Genomic DNA, 20,592 nt, shown 5'->3' on the forward strand with positions numbered 1-20,592 from the left:
AAATATCCTTTACCGGATTTATTTGTCAGAGGCGCCGGAACTGTATACTTTTTGTGTACCTTGTAGCTACTCGGAATATATCTATGAACGAACCAAACATCAGTGAATTGAATCTAATCGCACAACCGGATAATAAATTAAGAGTGGTAGCTGTTCTGTTCGACATTTACTTTCTTTTGCGCGGTCATAATGTCTGATGAGGAAGAAGACTACATGTCTGATGCATTTCTCACTACAATGTAAGCGTTTTATGTTTCTACTGTTTGTCCAATGGTGTCAGACTAGAGCCCATAATATAGCTTACTGTCAAGTTCAGACATGAATATGTCTTACAGAGAGTTTTAAAGTTTACAGCCATCACTTTTACAATAGATATCATTGTTGTCTTATCTCAATAACTTTCTCTGTGGTGTCTGTCTTTCAGACAAGATGTGAAACCAGGTGTCAGCATGGTGAGGCGAGTAAAAGAAGCGATGAAGAAGGAAATGCAGCAAAAGGAGACGAACGTCAAGAACCGCCAGAAGACCTTCAAGGAGCAGGAGAAGGAGAGCAGGGAAGCAGCTTTACAAAACACTATTAGCAACGAGAACAAGGGGTTTGCGCTTCTGCAGAAAATGGGTTACAAAGCTGGTCAAGGCCTGGGGAAGAAAGGCAAGTTTCATCCTGAGTCAGTATCATGTCATTTTTAATCTGCTTTGCCTTTGTTGCCTGTGTTAATGTTAGTGTTTTCTGTTGTCTCTGCAGGAGCTGGGAGAGTCGATCCAATTCCTTTGAATATCAAAACTGGTAAGTAATGCATTCTTTTTGTGTATTTTATGACGATACTTTTAACACAACTGATGTCTTAAAGTGTTTATGTACTTTTCCTTATGTGATGACTCAGACAGAGGTGGCATCGGAATGGAGGAGGTGAAGAAAAGAAAAGCCGAGGAGGAACTTGAAAATTATCGACATAAAGCGCGAGCCAAACAACAGAACGAGACCAAATCTCTGGAAGATTTCAGGTGAAGTTTGCTTTCTGTAAGAAGCACTATGCCCCCAAATATTGTCCCTTCTTATAATATGAACATTTCATAGTCTTTGTGTTTGTAATCTTGTGCTCCTTCATTCCAGGTCAAGAGTTAGGACAGAGAGAGAGGAACGTAAGATTGAAGGGGATCTCAGAAGGAGTCAGAGAGCCTGTGAACAGCTTGACAGTCAGAAGGTTAGATGAATTATTGCTATAGCACAGGCTCATAAGTGCACCAATGTGCTAATGCTACATCAAGTTGCATTCATGTTACATCATTATAGTAACAGCACTGGAAGGTTTTCTGTGCGTGAATCTTTTGCCTAAATTTTCCTTTCAGGGCATCACTGTCCCCAGAGAAGACTGGTACTGGCCCAAAGCAGAGACTGATGATGAGGAAGATGATTCTAAGGAGGAGGAGGAGGAGGAGGAGGAGGAGGAGGAGGAAGAGGAGATAGTGGAATTAACAGTTAGCATTTACATTACCTTCTTTTTTAAGTGATATAATATGTAATCCTATCATATGACGCCAACGCAATATTGTTGTCAAATTAGTGTATGATAATCATTATGTCAGCGTTATGGTGCAAAAACCTGTTGTCTATGGTAACATACTGGTATATAGTAGCATTTCGTAAGATTCAGTGATGATTAATCCAGAGTAAAACTAATGTGTATTTCATGTGTGCATTTCTGTTTCAGTCCTTTGACAAACTGCAAATTTTGACATCCTATTTGAGAGGAGTCCATTTTTATTGCATATGGTGTGGGACCACCTATAATGGTAAGAGAGATGACAACATGCATGTAGTTTTATTGTCATTTTTAAAATATGTAATTTTTCTTTTTCTTTTTTACAGATGAAGAGGACTTGTGCTCTAACTGTCCAGGGGATACAGCAGCAGACCATGACTGAACTTTGTATAAAATAAATGTACAGTAGTTCCCAGTGATGAAGCAGTTACAAATGATGATTCCAGGAAACGTAATGTTTGTAAAAGAGTGCAGACAACATTTTGTAACATGCTATGATAAGAAGTTCAGGCATTTGGGTCTGCTATCATCTGTAGAAAGACATCAGTTTTTATTATGTTGCTTGTGGAAGGCAGTGTTTAATTTTTCCTTACATTTTGAAAACATTTGTCAGATACTTTTTTAATATTTATATTTTCGGAATATATTCAAAGTTTTTTGAGACATGTTTCAAGAGCAATTGCATACCTGTGTATTCATTAAATGTTGTTAGAATTATACCTTGTTATTGTATTCATTATTTTATTTAAGATACTAAAAATACAATAAATTGATTTGGGTTTGCTTTAAAATGTAAGATGACATTATACTTCATATTTTTATTTTCATCATCATCATCATCATCATCATCATCATCATCATCATCGTGTCACCTGACGACTCCAGTGCAATCATTGTGTTTCCAGAATATTGGATATACTTCCTCCATGATTTTTATTAGTCTGAGATATAAAGCGCCAGCTCCCATGAGTCCTTGCGGTACGCGCGCTGCGTAAGCTTCTTGGGAGTTGTAGTTGGTGGACGCTGGCAAAATAACGTAAACCGTTTTGACAGGGTGAAGAAAAGGCAGACACTTATTTTACCTACGCCACAAACATTTTAAGGAGACGTTGGTAAAATATTGATATCCGTCAAGATAATTATTGACGGAGTAAGTTACATTAACACTTAGCCCAGCTGCTAGCTAAAAACAAGTGTGTCATTTTAACTGTCCTTACAGTTTGGACATTAACCTTACTCAGTTCTGTATCTTATTCGCGGTGATTTACCCACCTTGGCTGCTGTTAACTCAAACTATGTTGATATTTTCGAGATGTAGCTCCCATGTAGGCTGCCATGTTGTGTGACGTTTACCGGGAAAACGAAACTTACTCGGGCAGTAAGGCTGAACGAAAAGTCAGCGCTGCAGAGTCGAGCTGGAAACAGAAAAAGGATGCACTATTCCTAAATTCGCACTATGCTAGTTTATCTTGTATGTAATATAAGTTGACATTCGGACTTTTGGGCTAATTTGAAATGGAAATGGAAAACTACGTGGCTAAACTGAACGAGCATGCACAGAGAACACGGTCGCTGCTGTGCTTTGAGGACGTTGGATCTGTTGGCCCGGATCACATTAAAACGTGAGTCGCAGGAATTCTCTGCTCGGACTTATGTCATGTGAAGTTATAGGAGAATGTGGGATTTGAAGATATCTTGGACGGGCCCGTACTGGACGGGAGGATGGTACATTCCCATGGTTTACGTTCGTGGGAAAAAATAGGAAATGGGTGTATTCATTATGTTGCTTCTGGCCACTAAGGGACAGTACTGTCAGAAGTTGACATCGTACACCCTCAAAATCGATTTGATATGTTTCCTGCATATGTAGAAAAACCCCGTGGAAAAAATCAAACAGTAGGAAACTGTAAATGAAATGGTATGGGTGTAACACCAAGTCAAAACAGGCTGTAGTAGATGCATGGGTGCTCAACTTCTAAATGTCACTTAAGCATTGTTTGAACAGTCTGTTGGATTGAGTTACATATTATAAGAATAGTGCTAATATTAGTGCAAATAAAACACTACCAACTCTACAGTGCTTATGTGAACATATAATAGCAATGCACACCCCACATTATTGTTCACATATATTAAAACTAGAATGGCAGTCAGTAGAGCATATACCTCTGCCGAGGCCAAACAGTCCCCATTAATCCAGTCGAGCCGTATCTGATAGCAAATACAACACCCTGAAATCTGCTGGAACCAGATTTGTATTTGTGTCCACATCAAATTGTACTCACACATAGAAACCAGCCGCCTTATTGCATCTGATATCTGTCATCAAGATCCGAGCATCATTCCTTGAGAAATTAACAATAACGACAAGTGAGAAAAATGTTCCTCGATCCATCCTTTTATCCAGATCCACACTAAATCGTAATGTGGTCTGTTCTGTGCACATTCATGTCTTTGTTTTGCATCCTACATCAAAACATATTCTTTGGTCATCTTTCCTGATAGAGTTTTTTCATCTCCTCTCAGATTTACCTTAAGAGCGGTCGTGAATGGAAAACCGTATCCTCCTGGTGTGGGCAAGAACAAGAAGGAAGCCAGACAGAACGCAGCTAAAAATGCCCTGAATGGGTTGTCGGAGGAACCTGTTAACTCTGTAAGATTATTATACTGCTTTCCTTGTTTTACTGCATGTGTGAATTAAAATTGCAGCGGTAAGTAGTAACACGTTAGTTTCTTCTTGATTCAAGTCAGAGGGAAGGAAGGAATTGGCATGCTTGTCCCTGACTGTAATATTGCCATGAATGTTAATGTAAATGGATCAAATGTTTGGCATGTTGAACTTTAATCACTAAATCACACTGTTTTTGTTTTCAAGTATAGAGATGAGAAATACAGTGTTGCATCAAGCCAACAAAAGGAGGAATTAAGTCAAAGTCTGTCAGACATCTGGTGAGCACAAACACATCATTTCACCGTTATTGTTGTGATTCTGTTTGATTATCAAAGGTTTAGTCTGATTTTAATGTGATTTGTCCTGGCGTTACAGTGAGAGGACAAAGAGCTTGAGTGTGACACCTAAAGGAGAAGCTTTTACAGAGAAAAATTTCATAGGACGCGTCAACGAGTTCTGTCAGAGCGCGAGGCTCTCCTATGTCTACATCTTAGAGAAAAAATGCGGGCCACCTCACAACCCTCAGTGAGTATGACTGACTGTAACCTGGGTAGAGACTATAGACACTGTATAAACACTCTTGATAGATATAACAGGTATCTTAACACAATGGTCTAAAAATGTCCTCCCTGGCTACACAGATTTTTCTACAAGTTAGTGATCGACAACAAGGAATATGCAGTGGGTGAGGGAAGGAGTGCCAAGGAAGCTAAACAAAATGCAGCTCAGCTGGCCTGGACTGCCCTTCAAGAACAGTCACACTCGGACAGCAAGGTAAACAACATTAACCGCTGTTTTATGATGATAAGTTATTTTTAATCTACAGACGAAGTTTGTTAATGTTTCCTGACCCTTTTACCTTTTACCTGAGCATCCACTTACTTTCATTTACAACTCCTCACTGTCAAACATGCAAGCCCAGTCTTATTCCTACTTTTTTTTTTTTTTTTTGCCCTGTTGAGAACACTATATCAAAACACGCAGTTTGTGTTAAATACATCAGAATTAATGTGGGAAAGGGTGGGAAACAGTTAGAGCTTCACAATAAGTTTAAAACACGTTCTCAACATCATCTAACCCATTCCTTCTGATGTTAAAAACAAGATAAACATTGAAGTTACTACTCAGTCTTTTCATTTTAAATGTAATTTGCATTCCAAACTTACAAGGGTTTGTGTGCATACACATGTACAATGCAGTGGTTGCTCATAATGACATTTAGGGTGTACAATATTCACCTTGATTTTGCTTCCAAATATGTGGTGTAGATAATCAGACAAACTGGCAACTCTGATGTGAAGCTGTATGTCACAACGTTTATGCGTTCCTGTGTTTATATTAGTCTTTTATAGAAGTGGAAGCTGTGGCACCACAAAGTTTTCATGAGCAGGTTTTCATCATAAAACATGAGAATGACTGTTTACCACATAAATGTTTTGCGAATGATATTACACTAATGTTGCACCCCATGTCAGAGAGCATCACATAGTTTAAAACATGTTAATATGTAACAGCTGGACACGCCTTTGTGCTTTCAGACGCCTTTCTTGTCAGGTGTATCTGATGATACTGGGTCAGCCGGATTGTCCTCGCCACCAAGCACACTGTAAGACGCCGATCATGGACTACAACAGATAGAACAGTTTAATGGTGAGAATGTTCTACTAATGTGTCTCATTGTATTCTCCAAGGGAGTCCTGCAACACAACATCCAAAAGTGTGCCAACGGCTTCAAGTGACTCAGTCATTTTCACCGATTCATCAAATCCTCCCAAGGCTGAGGTCTGTTATTTCCTATGTAATCCTCAAATACAATTATGGTTCATCAGTCTGCAACGATCAGTCAGCTGGAGAACTTATATGAACTTAAATTGCTTTAATTTAAAATTTTGGTTAAAGACATTTAACATAACTTTAAGCAGCAACTGTGCTGCATGTATCCGGTGAGAGAAAACAATTAAGCAAAAGCATTACTATTTTCAATTTAATTGTATGTCTGCTTCATAAATGATAAAATAATAAAATAAATTTGGCTGTATTTTTCTACTTCCCATTACAAAGATTCAGAGTCCTGATGTGAAGCCCAAAATAAGGTAAGCCTTATTTTGAGACCCACTGTGAAGCTGCAGGACATAAATATTTCCCCTGATGTTAGTGCTGATTGCAATTGTTTCTTGTCTTGTTAGAATTGCAGCAAATTTCCCAAATGCCTGCAGGAGCAAAGAGGTAAAGTAAGAAGATATTAATTATGCTAATCAAGTTAAAATTGTTGGTTTTTGTTTAACATTTTTATCTTTGTATCATTACTTTACTCTGTTCTTTAAGGACGTAATCAATTTTAATAACAAGAATACAGGAAACACAACAACAACAACCAAGTCGCAAATCTCAAGGTAAGGAAAAATCTGAACACTGAATTACAAATATTGTCATGATTTTTGGCAACGCTGTAGGCATGCTTTTGTTTAATATACATATATATCCAATTAGGAAGACTGTTGTATATTTATAGAAAATCATACATGCATACCCTTCTGTCTCAGCAGTACTTGTTTTAATCTCAACAGGTTTAGGTCCGAATTTGACTCCATAATGTGCCTCGGCAAAGGAGCCTTTGGTCATGTTTACAAGGCAAAACAAAAACTGCTGCATAAGTATTTTGCTGTAAAGATTGTCCGCTGCAAAGAGTAAGTCAAGTATGAATGATGTTTCATTTTGTTTCCCTTTTTTAAAGGTATACTGTGCAGGATTTTTCTAAAAATAATGTATCATAGACTATCATTGATGTGTCTTTGTCCACAGAGACTTCTGGGTGTTACCCTTTAGACAACATGGTATAGCCACCAGGCAATAACAGCACAAGGTCTGCACTCTACTAAAAAAAAACAATGTTGCTCCCGGTCTTCACTCACTCTCTAGCTCGCTTGACTACTGCTGGTTTCGATCTTGGCGCTTCTCTGTACACATGTCTGCTGGTCCGGCTAGATTCAGTTTGTTTAGACAACTGACAAATCCTGCATCGTATGCCTTTAAATGAGAAGGGCATCTTTTTTTTGTATGTGTGTTTTTTTTTCTAATCAGTTTTAGATGCAGTGGAAAAAATGGGTTGAAAGATTCTTAACTGAGCCATGTTCTTGTTCTTCTCTGGATCAGAAAATCTCTACGAGAGGTGGCGGCATTGTCAGACCTTCATCACTGCAATATTGTCCGATACTTCACATGTTGGTTGGAGGATTCAGGATACCAACAGGACAGTGCAACTGACAGTGACAGCAGTTCACAGTAAGTACCATACCATCTTTTTAAAATCCTTAACTCCTTTTTTTAAATTAAATGTAAAGGAATGTCATGTTGACGTTTTTTCTTTTTCGACTCATCAAGGTCGACCGGTGATTCTTCGATAAAGTACCTCTATATTCAGATGGAGTTGTGTGACACCAAAACACTCAGAGTGTGGATCGATGAGAAGAATATTCAGAATGTGAAGAAATCCCTGCGAGACTCCAAGAGAAGAGAAGAAAGTCTAACAATTGCTAAGCAAATAGTCAGGGGAGTCGAGTACATTCACTCCAAGAATCTCATCCACAGAGACCTGAAGGTGAGATGGAAGTGAATCAATTAATAATTTATCAAGGTATGTAGTTAAGATTAAAATGAAGGCGGAGTTTGAAATATGGGCGATTATGGTTTGAGTAATTTCCCCTGGGACACACCTGTTGTCGTGGGATCTACCAAAGATGCGGTTTTGACTACTTTATTTCCTACTTTGACTACAAGCATGTAGGATGCAGTCATGAAACTGTAACGGTGTGTCGTTGAGATTGAACGGGAAGCGAGTTTGAAGATGCCCATGGTCTGCCCCATGAATACTTGAGTACTCAAGTAATTTAATAATCACTACTGAGGAGTTGTGGAGTCGAAACATCAACATGTTGTGTGTTGTGGCCGGTATGGTCCCTTCGAAAGTTGTTTATTCCTTTCTCATGGTTAGCCTGCCAACATCATGTTCGGTCAAGATGGGGAGGTGAAGATTGGAGACTTTGGTCTGGTCACTGCTGAGAATGACGACGATGCTGAGAACCTGATCGAGAGGACGGTGTACAAAGGAACCCCGTCTTACATGGCTCCTGAGCAGGTAAGATAAACTTAATATTCTTCAGCATTATTAAATAGATGGTGCTGTAGATTTAAAATTCCTTTTGTAAATATTATGTTTCTGTGTTATGACAGAAGACCAGGAACACTTATGACAGAAAAGTGGACATATTTGCATCGGGGTTGATTTATTTTGAACTCCTTTGGAACCTCCCTACCGGCCACGAAAGGAAAGATGTGAGTTGTTCATGCTGAACGGTATATGTCAGCATTAACTGTGTACTAAGAAATATGTTTTGCTTTGAGTTTGTTTAAAAGATACGCAAATTGTTTTGAATTTCAAGATAATAAGACAATTTAACTTGTTGTAGTAGGAAAATGTTATTTATTAAAGATAGTATTTTTTACACTTGTGCTTTTCCCACTGTGACTTGTCCAAACATGTGACAAAGGCTGATTGGACAGCTTATCAATTTGTATCATGCCAATTACATGTTCTTTCTCCATTTTATCACTGCGTGATTACAGATTTGGGATGATGTCAGAAACCAGAAACCTCCTCAAGGATTTTTACAACATTTCCCCCTCGAGGTACACCAGCAGTCTTTCTTTCACGTTAAACAAATTAAACGGATGTTCAAGGGTTTGCAATGTTATAACTGTTCATCTGTGAATCTAAGTTGATATGACATGTGTATGTGCGTGTGTATAAAGTAATCAGAAGGTCAAATATCAAGCAGGATAGATAGAAGATTAGACAAAGACTTTGTTGCTCAAGTGAAGTCAGCCTAAAGGAAATGGAGTTGAATGGAGCCTTGAACACGCTGTATGCATTTACTGATAAGGAGATCACAATTGCCATTCTTTTTGTTGTTCTTTTTTGTTGCAGAACCAAATTATAAAGTCAATGCTGTGCCCGAAGCCAGAGGAACGACCTGAAGCAAGTAAACTAAAGATGGACTTGGAAGAGTGCACTCGTGCACTTATGCTTAGAAATGTGCATCGTGACAGTGCCAGTGTCTGATTAATAGAATCACATCGCATCACAAGCATGAGTATTTGTCATGTTTATCAACTCCCATCATGCCTTTGGTTCCAAGAGGAGTGACTTTTATTAACAATTCATGAACTGATGTGACAAAATGTATCATCATTGTGTGGTATCGATGGAGAAAGGACACACAACCATGTGCATTTTATAGTCAGGTAATGCAGCGTTTTTCCTTTTTAACAAATAATCATGTCTCCAGTAATTCCTTTGTCAGCTGGTTCTGAAAACGCAACTCTTATTCTAAAAATGTTGGGACACCGTAAAACAAAACAAAATCTTTTATTCTTGACAGTTACTGAATTTATATAGTCAATATGTTTTACTTCATCAACATCATAGATTTTTGTAAATGTCTGCTTATTCTGAATTTGATGCCAGCAACACATGTTAAACAAGATGTGACAAAAGCAACAAAAGACTGGTGAAGAAAAGAATTTGCTGACTGCTCTCACCTTCCACAGGTAAACAGGTTAATTGGTAACGGGTGTTTGCACCGTGATTGGGTATGGAGGGGGCGTCCTCGAAAGGCTCACCACTTTGTTAAACACATGATTGTCTACAAAATAATACTATATTGGCAAGGGAACACAGAAAACTGTTTGATGACAGTAATTGCATTCAGTTTTTATTTTGCACACTGACCCAACTTTTTTTGAATTGGGGTTGTATTGTTGTGCTGGAAATGGTTAAATGAGTTTAAATCGACGTCACATTGCACCTTTTGCTTTTAAATTAATGGGATGAACGGGAAAATAAAACATTGGCAACCAGGGCGTAATGGTCAGTCTTCTGTAAAGCATGTACTGTTTTATTTTGTACAATTTGCATTTTTTTTTTGTGGCTGCTGGATGTTGTTGAGTCCTCTACTGATGATCAGCTTTGTTTTACATTTAAATAAGTCACCTTCAGGAGCCAAACGCTTGTACTTTATGATTCTGTTATTGATTCCCAATAGATGAACACGTTCAGGTATGGAGATCCAGCACATGTGACATACAGGAGTATTTTCTTTCAAAATCAAGCTGGACAACTACTTTACTTCCAAGCAATGTGTGCAAAAATGTTATTGTTTAACAATTGCCCGTGCAATATATTCAATCTGCCACTGACTTGAAAGTATGAGTGCTTCAAAAGCCTTCCTGGAAAAATTAAACTTTACGCTCTTAGACAGCAAGAGAAGCAGTTAAATCCACCACCTGTTTCACCCAAATGTATCCAAAGTGCCTCAGCTCCTGTAAGTCCAGACATAAAGTGGATTTACAGATTTAAAAATATGTTAATGAACAAAACTGTGTCACTAAGAGTCTATGAATGAATCCAGTGGATGAGATTATGTGGCTGCATTTCCAGTATATAAGTTAACAAAGGTAGTGTGCATGTGCTCTGTGGAGATGCTGGCAGTGTAATGGGATAAAGACAGTGAACCAGGAAATAGGCTTTGACTCTTCCCAGGAGTCTGCAGACACTGCACTGGCTGCTGCAATGGATTACAGATGTCAGGATATTTTTATTGCAGCAAGATATATATCAGAAGGTTCTGACACATCCGTTTGAACGGAAATAAAATAAGTTTAAGGTCCGGAGAACTGACTTTTTCTGGAAACTAATTGAAGGACTATGATTACCTGTGACCTTCCCACAGCCAGCCATAGCACTGAGATCTGGTTTGAACTTCAATGTAAATTGAGCCATAGTTTATAATATTTCGGAGGTGCCCTCTTCAAAATGTCGCGCCCCCCTCCCCCACCCTGAAACTGTGTGAACGCCACTGGATGTAACGTGAATGACGCAGACCTTGAAATCGAAACTTATCCGTGTCAGAGGGGAAACAGGACGGAAATGGACCACGAAGGAGTGGGAGTGAAGTCAACACGAGAAAGAAAAACATTATTTAATATTTGGAAATTTTAATTTGTCACAGTTTTACGCAATTCTGGCTTCAATTGCGTCAGTTTATGATGGAAACGTCAAGCTGCGTCGTTGAACTGCAGCTTTATGCGCACAGAACCCGCTGTGAGCTGCACTATGAGGACCTCGGCTCTGTTGGCCCAGATGTTGATAAAAGGTGAGGTGTTTTCTGCTACCTGTGGGTTGTAGGCTGACATGACAAGCGGTCAGGGGAGTTGTGTTTTTGAATGGTCCTGTTACTGAATGGGGAGCGACACTGCAGCCTTATGAGGACATCGGCCTTGTAGCTCCGGTTTAAAGAGTTAGACATTTTCTATACCCTGGTACCCCATTCTAGTGTGGCAGGGGCGATTATGGCGCTATTTTAAATTGGGATGGTGGCTGAATGTCAAGCAAACACTCATAGAAAAGAAATAATCCATATACTTGAGTAGTCCGCCATGACAAAAGTCTTACAATGTCTACAACAAGTGTGTTAAAGTCACCTGACTAAATGTGGGGGTTCAGGTTTAATAAAGGTGATGTCGCAAGGAGTTGTTATAACTTTTGACTAACAGGACAGACTACTTTAAAGATAATTGTAGTTATGTTGTCAAATACAGATGGCTCGTTAGCTCAGTTAGCCATTCAGGGAGCTCTGATTGCCAAGTATGTGTTGGTGTTTACAATGCTAGCACAGGAGCTATGGAGAAGTATGGGTCGGAGCTAGCTGGTTTGGATGCTAACTTGAATAGATATATGCTACATTATACATATACGTCAAAATGTCAAAACTATTATGTCTTCACATTCTGTCGTTAGTCGTATCATGTAGAAATATATGATAAGAATTTGCTACAAGCACGTCAAACATAGCCTACTTAAAGGTGCAATATGTAAGACTTTGTCACCTTTCAAATTAATCCAAACAAATAAGGGGCAGGATCAGTGTTGCCAGATATCGCGAGAGAAACAAGCAAGCAGGAAAACAAGCCCAAAACAAGCGACTTCTCCGTTCATGGTGGAAAAAAAAATAGAGAGAGAGATTATTACACTTTGCACACACACAAATATCACCCCGAATCCAGAAATGTCATTGTATTTGTTATTTTTTTTTATATGTTATGATCCGTTTTTGTTTTAGTTCCAGGACTTCAAAACAATATGACATGCAATAAGAGGAACACTTTAACAACAAGCCCAAAACCTCGCAACCCGCGACTACCAGTATTTATAAGTGACTTTACAGAAAAACAAGCCCAAAGTCGCTTATAATAAGCGGACTTGGCAACTGTGGGCGGGATATCAAAAGAGGAACCTCTAGCTGTAGCGGTTGTTAGCTAGTTAGCACGATTAGCTGTGTAGCTGACTCTGCCCGGACTGATGGTGATGTTTACTATCCAACTGTCTCCTCTTGAGGTGGAAAATATCTAGAAGCTAGTTTGTTAGCATGCTAACTTAAATAGGTAGCTCTGTAAAGTCAATGTCAGTTTTAATGTTATATCATCTTTAACATAAAAATTGGGATTTCTTCACAATTTTAGTACATTTTTAAACGTTTGGATCTAAAAGTCTTACATATTGCACTTTGAAGTGTAGTGTGACAATTAATGTGCTATGTTAAATCTTCAGCCTGTGAAATATAGTCCTAATTATGATTGAGAATGACACAAGCACATGAATATACTAGTAGAGGATTAGGATCCCCAACAGTCACAGTTTACCATACCGACCCAGGCAGGCAGTCATGTAACTTAATACTCCCCAGCCATCATTTCCCGTCAACTCTCTAATGATGTGACAATTCTTCTACAGATTCATCCAGAGGGCAGTCCTAGATGGTAAGGTCTATCCTGTGGGTAGGGGCAGAACCAAGAAAGAAGCCAAGCGGGAGGCAGCAAAAAATGCCATTATGTGCTTGTTGGAGAATGAACATCAGGACTCAGTTGACCCAGTAAGATTCTACTGTAGTTCTTCTTTGGATTGTAGGTATTTAAAAGTAAAACACCAAGTCATGAGGAATAAAAATACTTTTTATTATCTTGACAGGCAAGTTTTACTCCAACAAACTATATGTGTTGGCTCAATGAATATGGTCTGAAGAACAAGTTGAATATAAGGCCTGTGGAGTCAACAAGACTTGGACCAAATAATGCAACTAAGTAAGTCTCCTAACTGCATCTAATTTCTCAGTTATTTTGTCCCGACTTGTGAATACCTTGAATAAAGGTTGTTTTTATTATCTTAGGTGGTGTAGCTTCGTGGTTGGTGAAGAGGTGTATCCAGCTGTCAGTGGGAAAACAAAGAAGGAAGCTAAGAATGAAGCAGCCAAGCTTGTATACGATATGATAAGTAGCAGTAAAACTGCAGAAGTAAGTAACACACACCAGTTTCTTCTGTCTTAATCATGGTCATTGCATACTGTTGCATGCAGTGTATATTTAGCAGGCCACAGTCCACTGTATGAACCATCTCAAAATTATACTTTTTAAAAATTTTCTAGACTACGGATTACAGTCATACATCAACTCAGCAAAGTGTTTCCGATCTCTGGTGAGTTAATCACAACACCAATGCATCATTTAATTGTCATGTCTTCATTAGTGTGAAATGTAACTTTTTTGTTACAGTAACAGGATAAGAAACCTTGGTCTTAACTCACAGCTACACAGCAACAAACGTAGGCAAAGAGCAACAAATTTCATCGGACTTGTAGACCACTACTGTCGGAGAACAAATTGCTACCATTCATACATTGAAGTGAGGAGATGTGGTCCACCAACCAACCCTCAGTGAGTATGAACCTGAACCTCTGCGACCTGAATAAACAGTACATAGGCTCTATGCTAACTCTTGATTGATGTTCAGTTATGAACAGCATTCAAATGTTAATGCAACTTCCTTCAACACAGATTTTTCTACAAATTAGTGATCAACAATAAGGAATACCCTGAGGCTGAGGGTAAGACTGTCAAGGAAGCCGAGCAAAATGCAGCTCAGTTGGCCTGGTATGCTCTTCAAGAACAGTCAGACTGGGACAGCAAGGTATTTGATATTTTATGCTCAAATTTATATCATTAAATATTTTCCCAGCTTGGCAGTTTATCGGGCACAGCTAACAAGCTACAGTTATTTTACATATGTTGTTCTTTTTCTTATTATTTTATCATTATCATTGCACTATGTTATATTTCAAGTTGCATCCATTAAAGTGTAAAAAACAACCCTGGACTTTTGAATAAAACAGTTTCACTGAAGTATCTCTAACAAGTCAAACACCTTTTCTTTGCATTGAAGGTGTCCATCAGATCAACAGTGTCCGTAGATGGTGCATCACCTACATTGTCGATGCCATCAGCAACATTGTAAGGCACTTATTGTCATTAGTAGGAGAGCAGACCATAGACTTAAATACTTGCAAGCTGTCCTCATGTCTCTCATTTTATTCCCCCAGGGAGTCCCCTGAATCACCATCACAAAGCATGCCAGTGGACACAGGTGCCTCAGAGATGATGACCACTTCATCAAACCTCTCTGAAGTTCAGGTAAAATATCTTTTAATAGGTAAAGCAAAAAACTACATTCACCATGTGATGTTTTAAAGACTACAGCAGACTAGCAGCAGTATAGTAAGAGAAATACTGCATTATTGTTTAGTTTGGTTTTATATATGTGGTTGAAGATGACAAAAAAAGGTTTGATATGACAAATAATTCATATTATCTGCCATCATTTTTTCATCAGTTTATTTGGAGCATGTGTCATGTGTAAAAAAACACTTTTTTGTGAATTGTAGATGCCCTTAAGTCTAGTTGCACCTGAAGATGATGTACCGACCAGGTTGTCAACACCAACTTCACTGTAAGGCATTTATTGACCCAAGTATTAAAACAGATTGTAGAGCTTAATACTGACAAAACACTCATGCCTCTTTTTATGTTCTCTTAGGGAGTCTCTCGCGTCATCTCAAAGCATGCCAACAGATACAAGTGGCTCAGGAGTATTCACTGATTCATCAAGCTCTTCCAAGGAAACGAGTCAGGTATGGCCTTTTCTAAACAATCTTAAAGAACTGTGATAGTTAAAATAAAAGCCCACCATCGTATATTCTGCTGACTCTGTCTGTGGACAGAGCAACAGAATAGTAATGGTGTCGTAAGACCAAAAGACAATGTACTCCATGGCTGTGTTGAAGTGGTGGGCAACAAAATATGTCGTCATTTAAGTATTCAAGTGTACAAGTTATTAATCAGAGCGAGGGTCATTCTTTTAAATCTTTTTTTTATTCTCCAAGCGTGTTGATAAAGACAAGAATATGGGAAGTCGTCCAAATGAGACATCCCCCCAGTCAAGGTATGGAAAAAACATCGTCAGTGTGATTATCTTGATATGGTCTTAAATCTTCTCTCAATAAATGATGTACAATCAAAAACATATTTCAGTAGGCTTTATTGTTTGCCTAAACAATAATGTTAAACTCCACAGGTTTGCTTCAGACTTTGATCCTATGGAGTGTCTTGGCAGTGGAGCATTTGGTTGTGTTTTCAAAGTAAGACATAAACTGCTGGAGAGGTTTTACGCCGTAAAGATTGTCCGCCGTGAAGAGTGAGTATACTGTTGTACATTTCAAGTATGCATAGCATGGACAGTATTTGAACAAGTACTGCATACTGATTCCTTTTCCTGTTCTCTTCTGGATCAGGAAGTCTCTTCGAGAGGTGGGGACGTTATCAGATCTTCTCCACCTTAATATCGTTAGATACTACACATTTTGGATGGAGGATTCGGGATACCAATGGGACATTTCATCTAACAGTTGCAGCTCTTCTCAGTAAGTCTTGTGCACTTATGTTTTAATGGTAATTTCAGGTTAAATGTAATTACATAATCTTTCTGATCTTACTTTTCTAGGTCTGCAGACAATTCACCTGCAAAGTACCTCTATATACAGATGGAGTTGTGTGACACCAAAACACTTAAAGTGTGGATTGATGAGAAGAACGCTGAGTCTCCACAAGACTCCAAGAGGAGAGAAGAGAGTCTCAGCATTGCTCAACAAATTGTTAGTGGAGTCGAATATATTCACGCCAAGAAGCACATCCACAGAGACCTGAAGGTGAGACCAGACTCAAAATAATTATGTAACTTCAGATGCATGAGCATTTGATATGTTCTCCAGTTTACAAAAAATCTTTCTCACTTAATCATGTGCTTTTACAGCAGAGCGCTGATGTTGAGACAGCAGATAGGGTCAGGCAGATGGTTTTCACTGATGAGGTCTCCAATTCAGGCAGGAAGTAGAAGTTAAACCTGTAAGGTGTGATTTGCAAGCCTGTTAGGAGTAAGAATTTGAAGACATATAAGTTGAAGTGAATAACAATGATCATGTTGTTAAAATGCAGTGTTAGGCTTAAATGAATGTAGTGTTAATGGTAAAATCAGCTGGAACAGGGCAAACAGCTGCTAAATATTGGCAGATAAAAGACACTTGTACACAGGAGCAGACAGGTCGGTGCAGCGCCTGGACAGACTGACACCTTTAACAATTTAATGTAGCTTATTTAATTCTGAATTTCTGTCATTAAGGCTCGAATGATTTTGAATTTACCAAAGCCGTTTCACAAAGTTGTGAAGTCACTCCTTATGCAACAACGCCTAAAATCATGCGATTTGTAAAGGGAGTCTGGGGGTATTGCATTTGCTTGTTCAGTGGTTAGTAGAAACAGACAATCCATTCTGCTTGTTGTGTTTTATTCTTCTGGCCACTCAGAGGATGTCAGTTGAGTAGGCAGTCCTCCAGTGTGGCCCAGGACACACGTCTATACACACTGCTTAAAGAATGTGATCACATGACCACCTCTGAAAGTGATCAGATCTCAAATGCGTCCCCAGTGCATCTTGAGGGTGTTCACGCCTGTACTACTTACAGCTGTCAGCCTATATTTGGATCCCTCAGGACTCATGTTGATACCAAATGTGGACAGGGCAGGTGATTCAGTCTATTGAAGGAGGGAGTGGCTGGAACCAGAATGACAGGGAGAGTTGGTATGTGGCAGAGTGAACAGGGTAAAGCAGTAGACTGAATATTACGAGCTGGCTGGAGTTGTGACTTTGTTCTTCTTCCTTATGAATGACTGAATCTAAAGTAATATTTTGTGATGTCTGTCAATTATTTCTCGACTTAGTATCAGCTCATTTTAAGGCCAGAATTCAATACTTTCTTGCAATAGTGACTAGGATTGATGAAGCGTTCCATAGTATATGGACAGTCAGGTTAATAAACCCTTGAACATAATAATACCTGGAAATGGCATTTAGATTACATTAAACAAAATGATAATGAAGGGAATGTGTGTCGCATTAGAATAATATGTTTTTTTCTGTACGTAGATAAGATTAACAAGATAACAAAAGGATAATACTAAGGACAAATAATTAACCTAATTAAAGCCAGGTGCTGTGTGGTTTCAACCACAGATACCTTTTTAAGTTTTGTGGCATGGTGAGCTCCATGTTGATTGGTTTTAATTTCTGTCTTTGCTTTTCAATGACAAGCCTGACAACATCCTGTTTGGAATGGAGGGAGAAGTAAAGATCGGGGACTTTGGTCTGGTAACCAGAGATGATGATGATGACTCTGCTTTGATGGAGCGAACAGGGCAAAGAGGAACCACATCTTACATGGCTCCTGAACAGGTGACAGTTAAAGCTTGATTGCAAATTAAAGCACCAAATATATTAATGGAAGGATAAAATTAGGCAGCATTTGTCAGCACTGTATTTTTTTTCTTTCACAGAGGAAGGAGAAGAACTATGACCGGAAGGTGGACATCTTTGCTCTCGGTTTGATATACTTTGAACTCCTTTGGAGAATTGCTACTGGTCATGAAAGAGTTGAGGTGAGTCTTTCATAAACAGAAACGGTGTGTATTGCCATCAAAGTCTGACAAATTACGCAATGATATAAGCCTTAAATTAACATTTACAAATGAGAAACCAGCGATAGGTGTAAAGTGGTTGGTTTCTTTTCAGTCTGGTATGTAGCAACAGCAAATCACCATTGATACCGGGTATGATTTCTTCTTTTAATTTGTAATGTTCGACAGAGCATCATTTAATTTATAAGTAAACTCCAGGCTGGCTAACATGTTCTTTCATCCCTCAATCGCTGCATGAATACCAGATTTGGGATGATGTCAGAAGTCAGAAGTTCCCCGAAGAGTTTTCAGTGGCTTTTCCTCATGAGGTAGATTCTCATATTCTTATTAAACACATTTTTGTTATTCTAGCTAATTAACTTGCCACAAGAAACAGTGTAGCCCTCAGTGTGCCAGTCAGTCAAAATGATCGCCAACATTTAATTTTATTGGTGCAAAGATCTCAAAGTTATTTTTGTTGTTTTTTTGCAGAATCAAATCATTACGTCACTGCTTTGTGAGAGTCCAGAAGACCGACCTGAAGCAAGTAAACTGAAGGCAGAGCTGGACACGTGGGCTCAGACATTCAACGCACAAAACAATGTATCAGATGTGTCTATGTAATGTAATGTGTATGAAAACGGTTAATACTGCACTTACGTATTACTACATTTTAACATCAGATCTATACAAAGCACTTCAGAGGGCCTCACATTTACCCACACATGCACGCTCACACATATGGCAGTGGACGGCAGTTCCAAGGTCTGTGTTTGGTTAGGGACACCCAACATGCAGACAGGATATCAATTCATGAACCATGTGAGTAATGAAGGGGATCCTATATTTGGTGTTTTACAGTCAGTGAATGAAATTTGCAGTTTATCATGATTTTAAAAGTAACTTTTGTCTGAATTCACATCTGTTGAGCTTCTTTCTTTAACAATCGTGTGTTGTTTTTTTTTACACAGTCTTATTGGCTTTTGTTTACAATGATTAGGAACAGGTGTACAGCCATACAGTAGGAACACAGTAAAAACCAAAATAATTAAATTATATTATAAATGATATGAATTAAAGGACACCAGTACGTACACATACCCATATACTGTATACATACTGTATGTCCATATGTACACATAATGTTAAAGATTTTATTGCAACAATATAATGAGACAGAAGACATGGATAGTTTAATGATCCACTTCACTCAAACTCTGCTGCACCTATTGCGTCAGTATCCGTGTGCAAGATCTTTTTCAATGTGAACGTCTTGCTTGGCAGATTTTAGTCATTAAAACCACATTATTACAATTACATGCATTTACATATGTCTGCAAAAGACCTACAACCTAAACTAACCGTAGGCCATTATGCTGGTCCTACTGTCTGTCTGAACAAGGGCCAGATCAATAGCTTTAAAAGCAAATTACTGTAGGACACAAACCTATAGAAAATACTACTAGTACATGATCATATGTTTTATGTTTACTTTGAACAAGAATGTAACCCTGGGTCTCTGAATCAGAAGGAACCATGAATATTGCACTGTAAATAGATTTTTAAAAATCTATAAATGATACTGTCATACAGTGTAGAGAAACATTTGTCGTTTTTTTCTACTGTTGAATGTTTCTCTGTACCACTGCTACCTTTTGTTATATTATGTCAGAAGTAGGTTGGGTGAAATTTGAATCCAATGTGATATCAAATATTACAGGGCCTTAATCAAAGATACTGATACCAGTTCTTTATAATATTACAACTGTCAACTGTACCTTCATGTTTTGTGAGTTTATTTCAGTCTTTTGTATGCCATCTTTTTCTTTGTTGATGACTCAATCTCATGCATTTTAAAACTCTAGACATTGTTTTCTTACAGTAAAACACAAAAAATGGTTTATGTGAGAATTTTTTTAACTAGCGATGTGACGACTGCACAGAACAGCAACAGAGAAGCAGCGAGAGCGTGCACTAAGAGTGTTCGTGTGCCCACAGCATGATCGAGCATGAAATGTTTACAACCTTATTTTAGTGTCAATCCTAATGATGCCAGTATTGATACTGATATCAAGACTAGACTTGGTATTAGAGGTATACTGACATTTTTGTTATTTTGATGGGGAAGCTTTCAAGTTTCAGCTTAAGGACTCTTAATTTAATCACAGACTGGTAGATGAATAAAAAGCAAAGGCACTTTATGACAGGAATTTGGGAATAATTCAGGATTTCAATAAATGCAAATGCCTCTCTTACTAACATCTAATGAGAGTGGTGGTTTATGCAGTCTAGTTTCTTGGGTTGTGGTAGACAGGCAGGATTATTCAGGAGGAATTGATCTGGTTTGCACTCGATGCAGAGGGAGGCGGTAATGTACAGGGCTAGAACAGTGACAGGAAATTATGTTAAAATCTGAACTGAGAAGAGA

General features: G+C 38.5%; 1 protein-coding gene and 1 pseudogene across 1 annotated transcript; both read left to right on the plus strand.

The window, feature by feature from the left end:
- Nucleotides 1-63: 63 nt before the first annotated feature.
- On the plus strand, nucleotides 64-2,262 carry gpatch11 (G patch domain containing 11). The gene is made up of 8 exons (XM_030440984.1): nucleotides 64-239; nucleotides 425-651; nucleotides 745-786; nucleotides 884-1,004; nucleotides 1,114-1,204; nucleotides 1,350-1,478; nucleotides 1,712-1,793; nucleotides 1,870-2,262. Exons 1-8 carry the CDS (start codon nucleotides 190-192, stop codon nucleotides 1,923-1,925), a joined length of 798 nt encoding a protein of 265 aa, XP_030296844.1. The 5' UTR covers nucleotides 64-189; the 3' UTR covers nucleotides 1,926-2,262.
- A 289-nt stretch (nucleotides 2,263-2,551) lies between these two features.
- Nucleotides 2,552-20,419, plus strand: LOC115596793 (uncharacterized; annotated as a pseudogene).
- The last annotated feature ends 173 nt before the right edge of the window (nucleotides 20,420-20,592 follow it).

This window comes from Sparus aurata, chromosome 15 (assembly GCF_900880675.1).
Source record: "Sparus aurata chromosome 15, fSpaAur1.1, whole genome shotgun sequence".
Classification (NCBI taxonomy): domain Eukaryota; kingdom Metazoa; phylum Chordata; class Actinopteri; order Spariformes; family Sparidae; genus Sparus; species Sparus aurata.

Coding starts and splice junctions, on each gene's coding strand:
- gpatch11 (XM_030440984.1), top strand. CDS start 190: ATGTCTGATGAGGAAGAAGACTACATGTCTGATGCATTTCTCACTACA. Junction 652..744: donor TCAAGGCCTGGGGAAGAAAG/GCAAGTTTCATC, acceptor TTGTCTCTGCAG/GAGCTGGGAGAGTCGATCCA. Junction 1,479..1,711: donor AGGAGATAGTGGAATTAACA/GTTAGCATTTAC, acceptor TTTCTGTTTCAG/TCCTTTGACAAACTGCAAAT.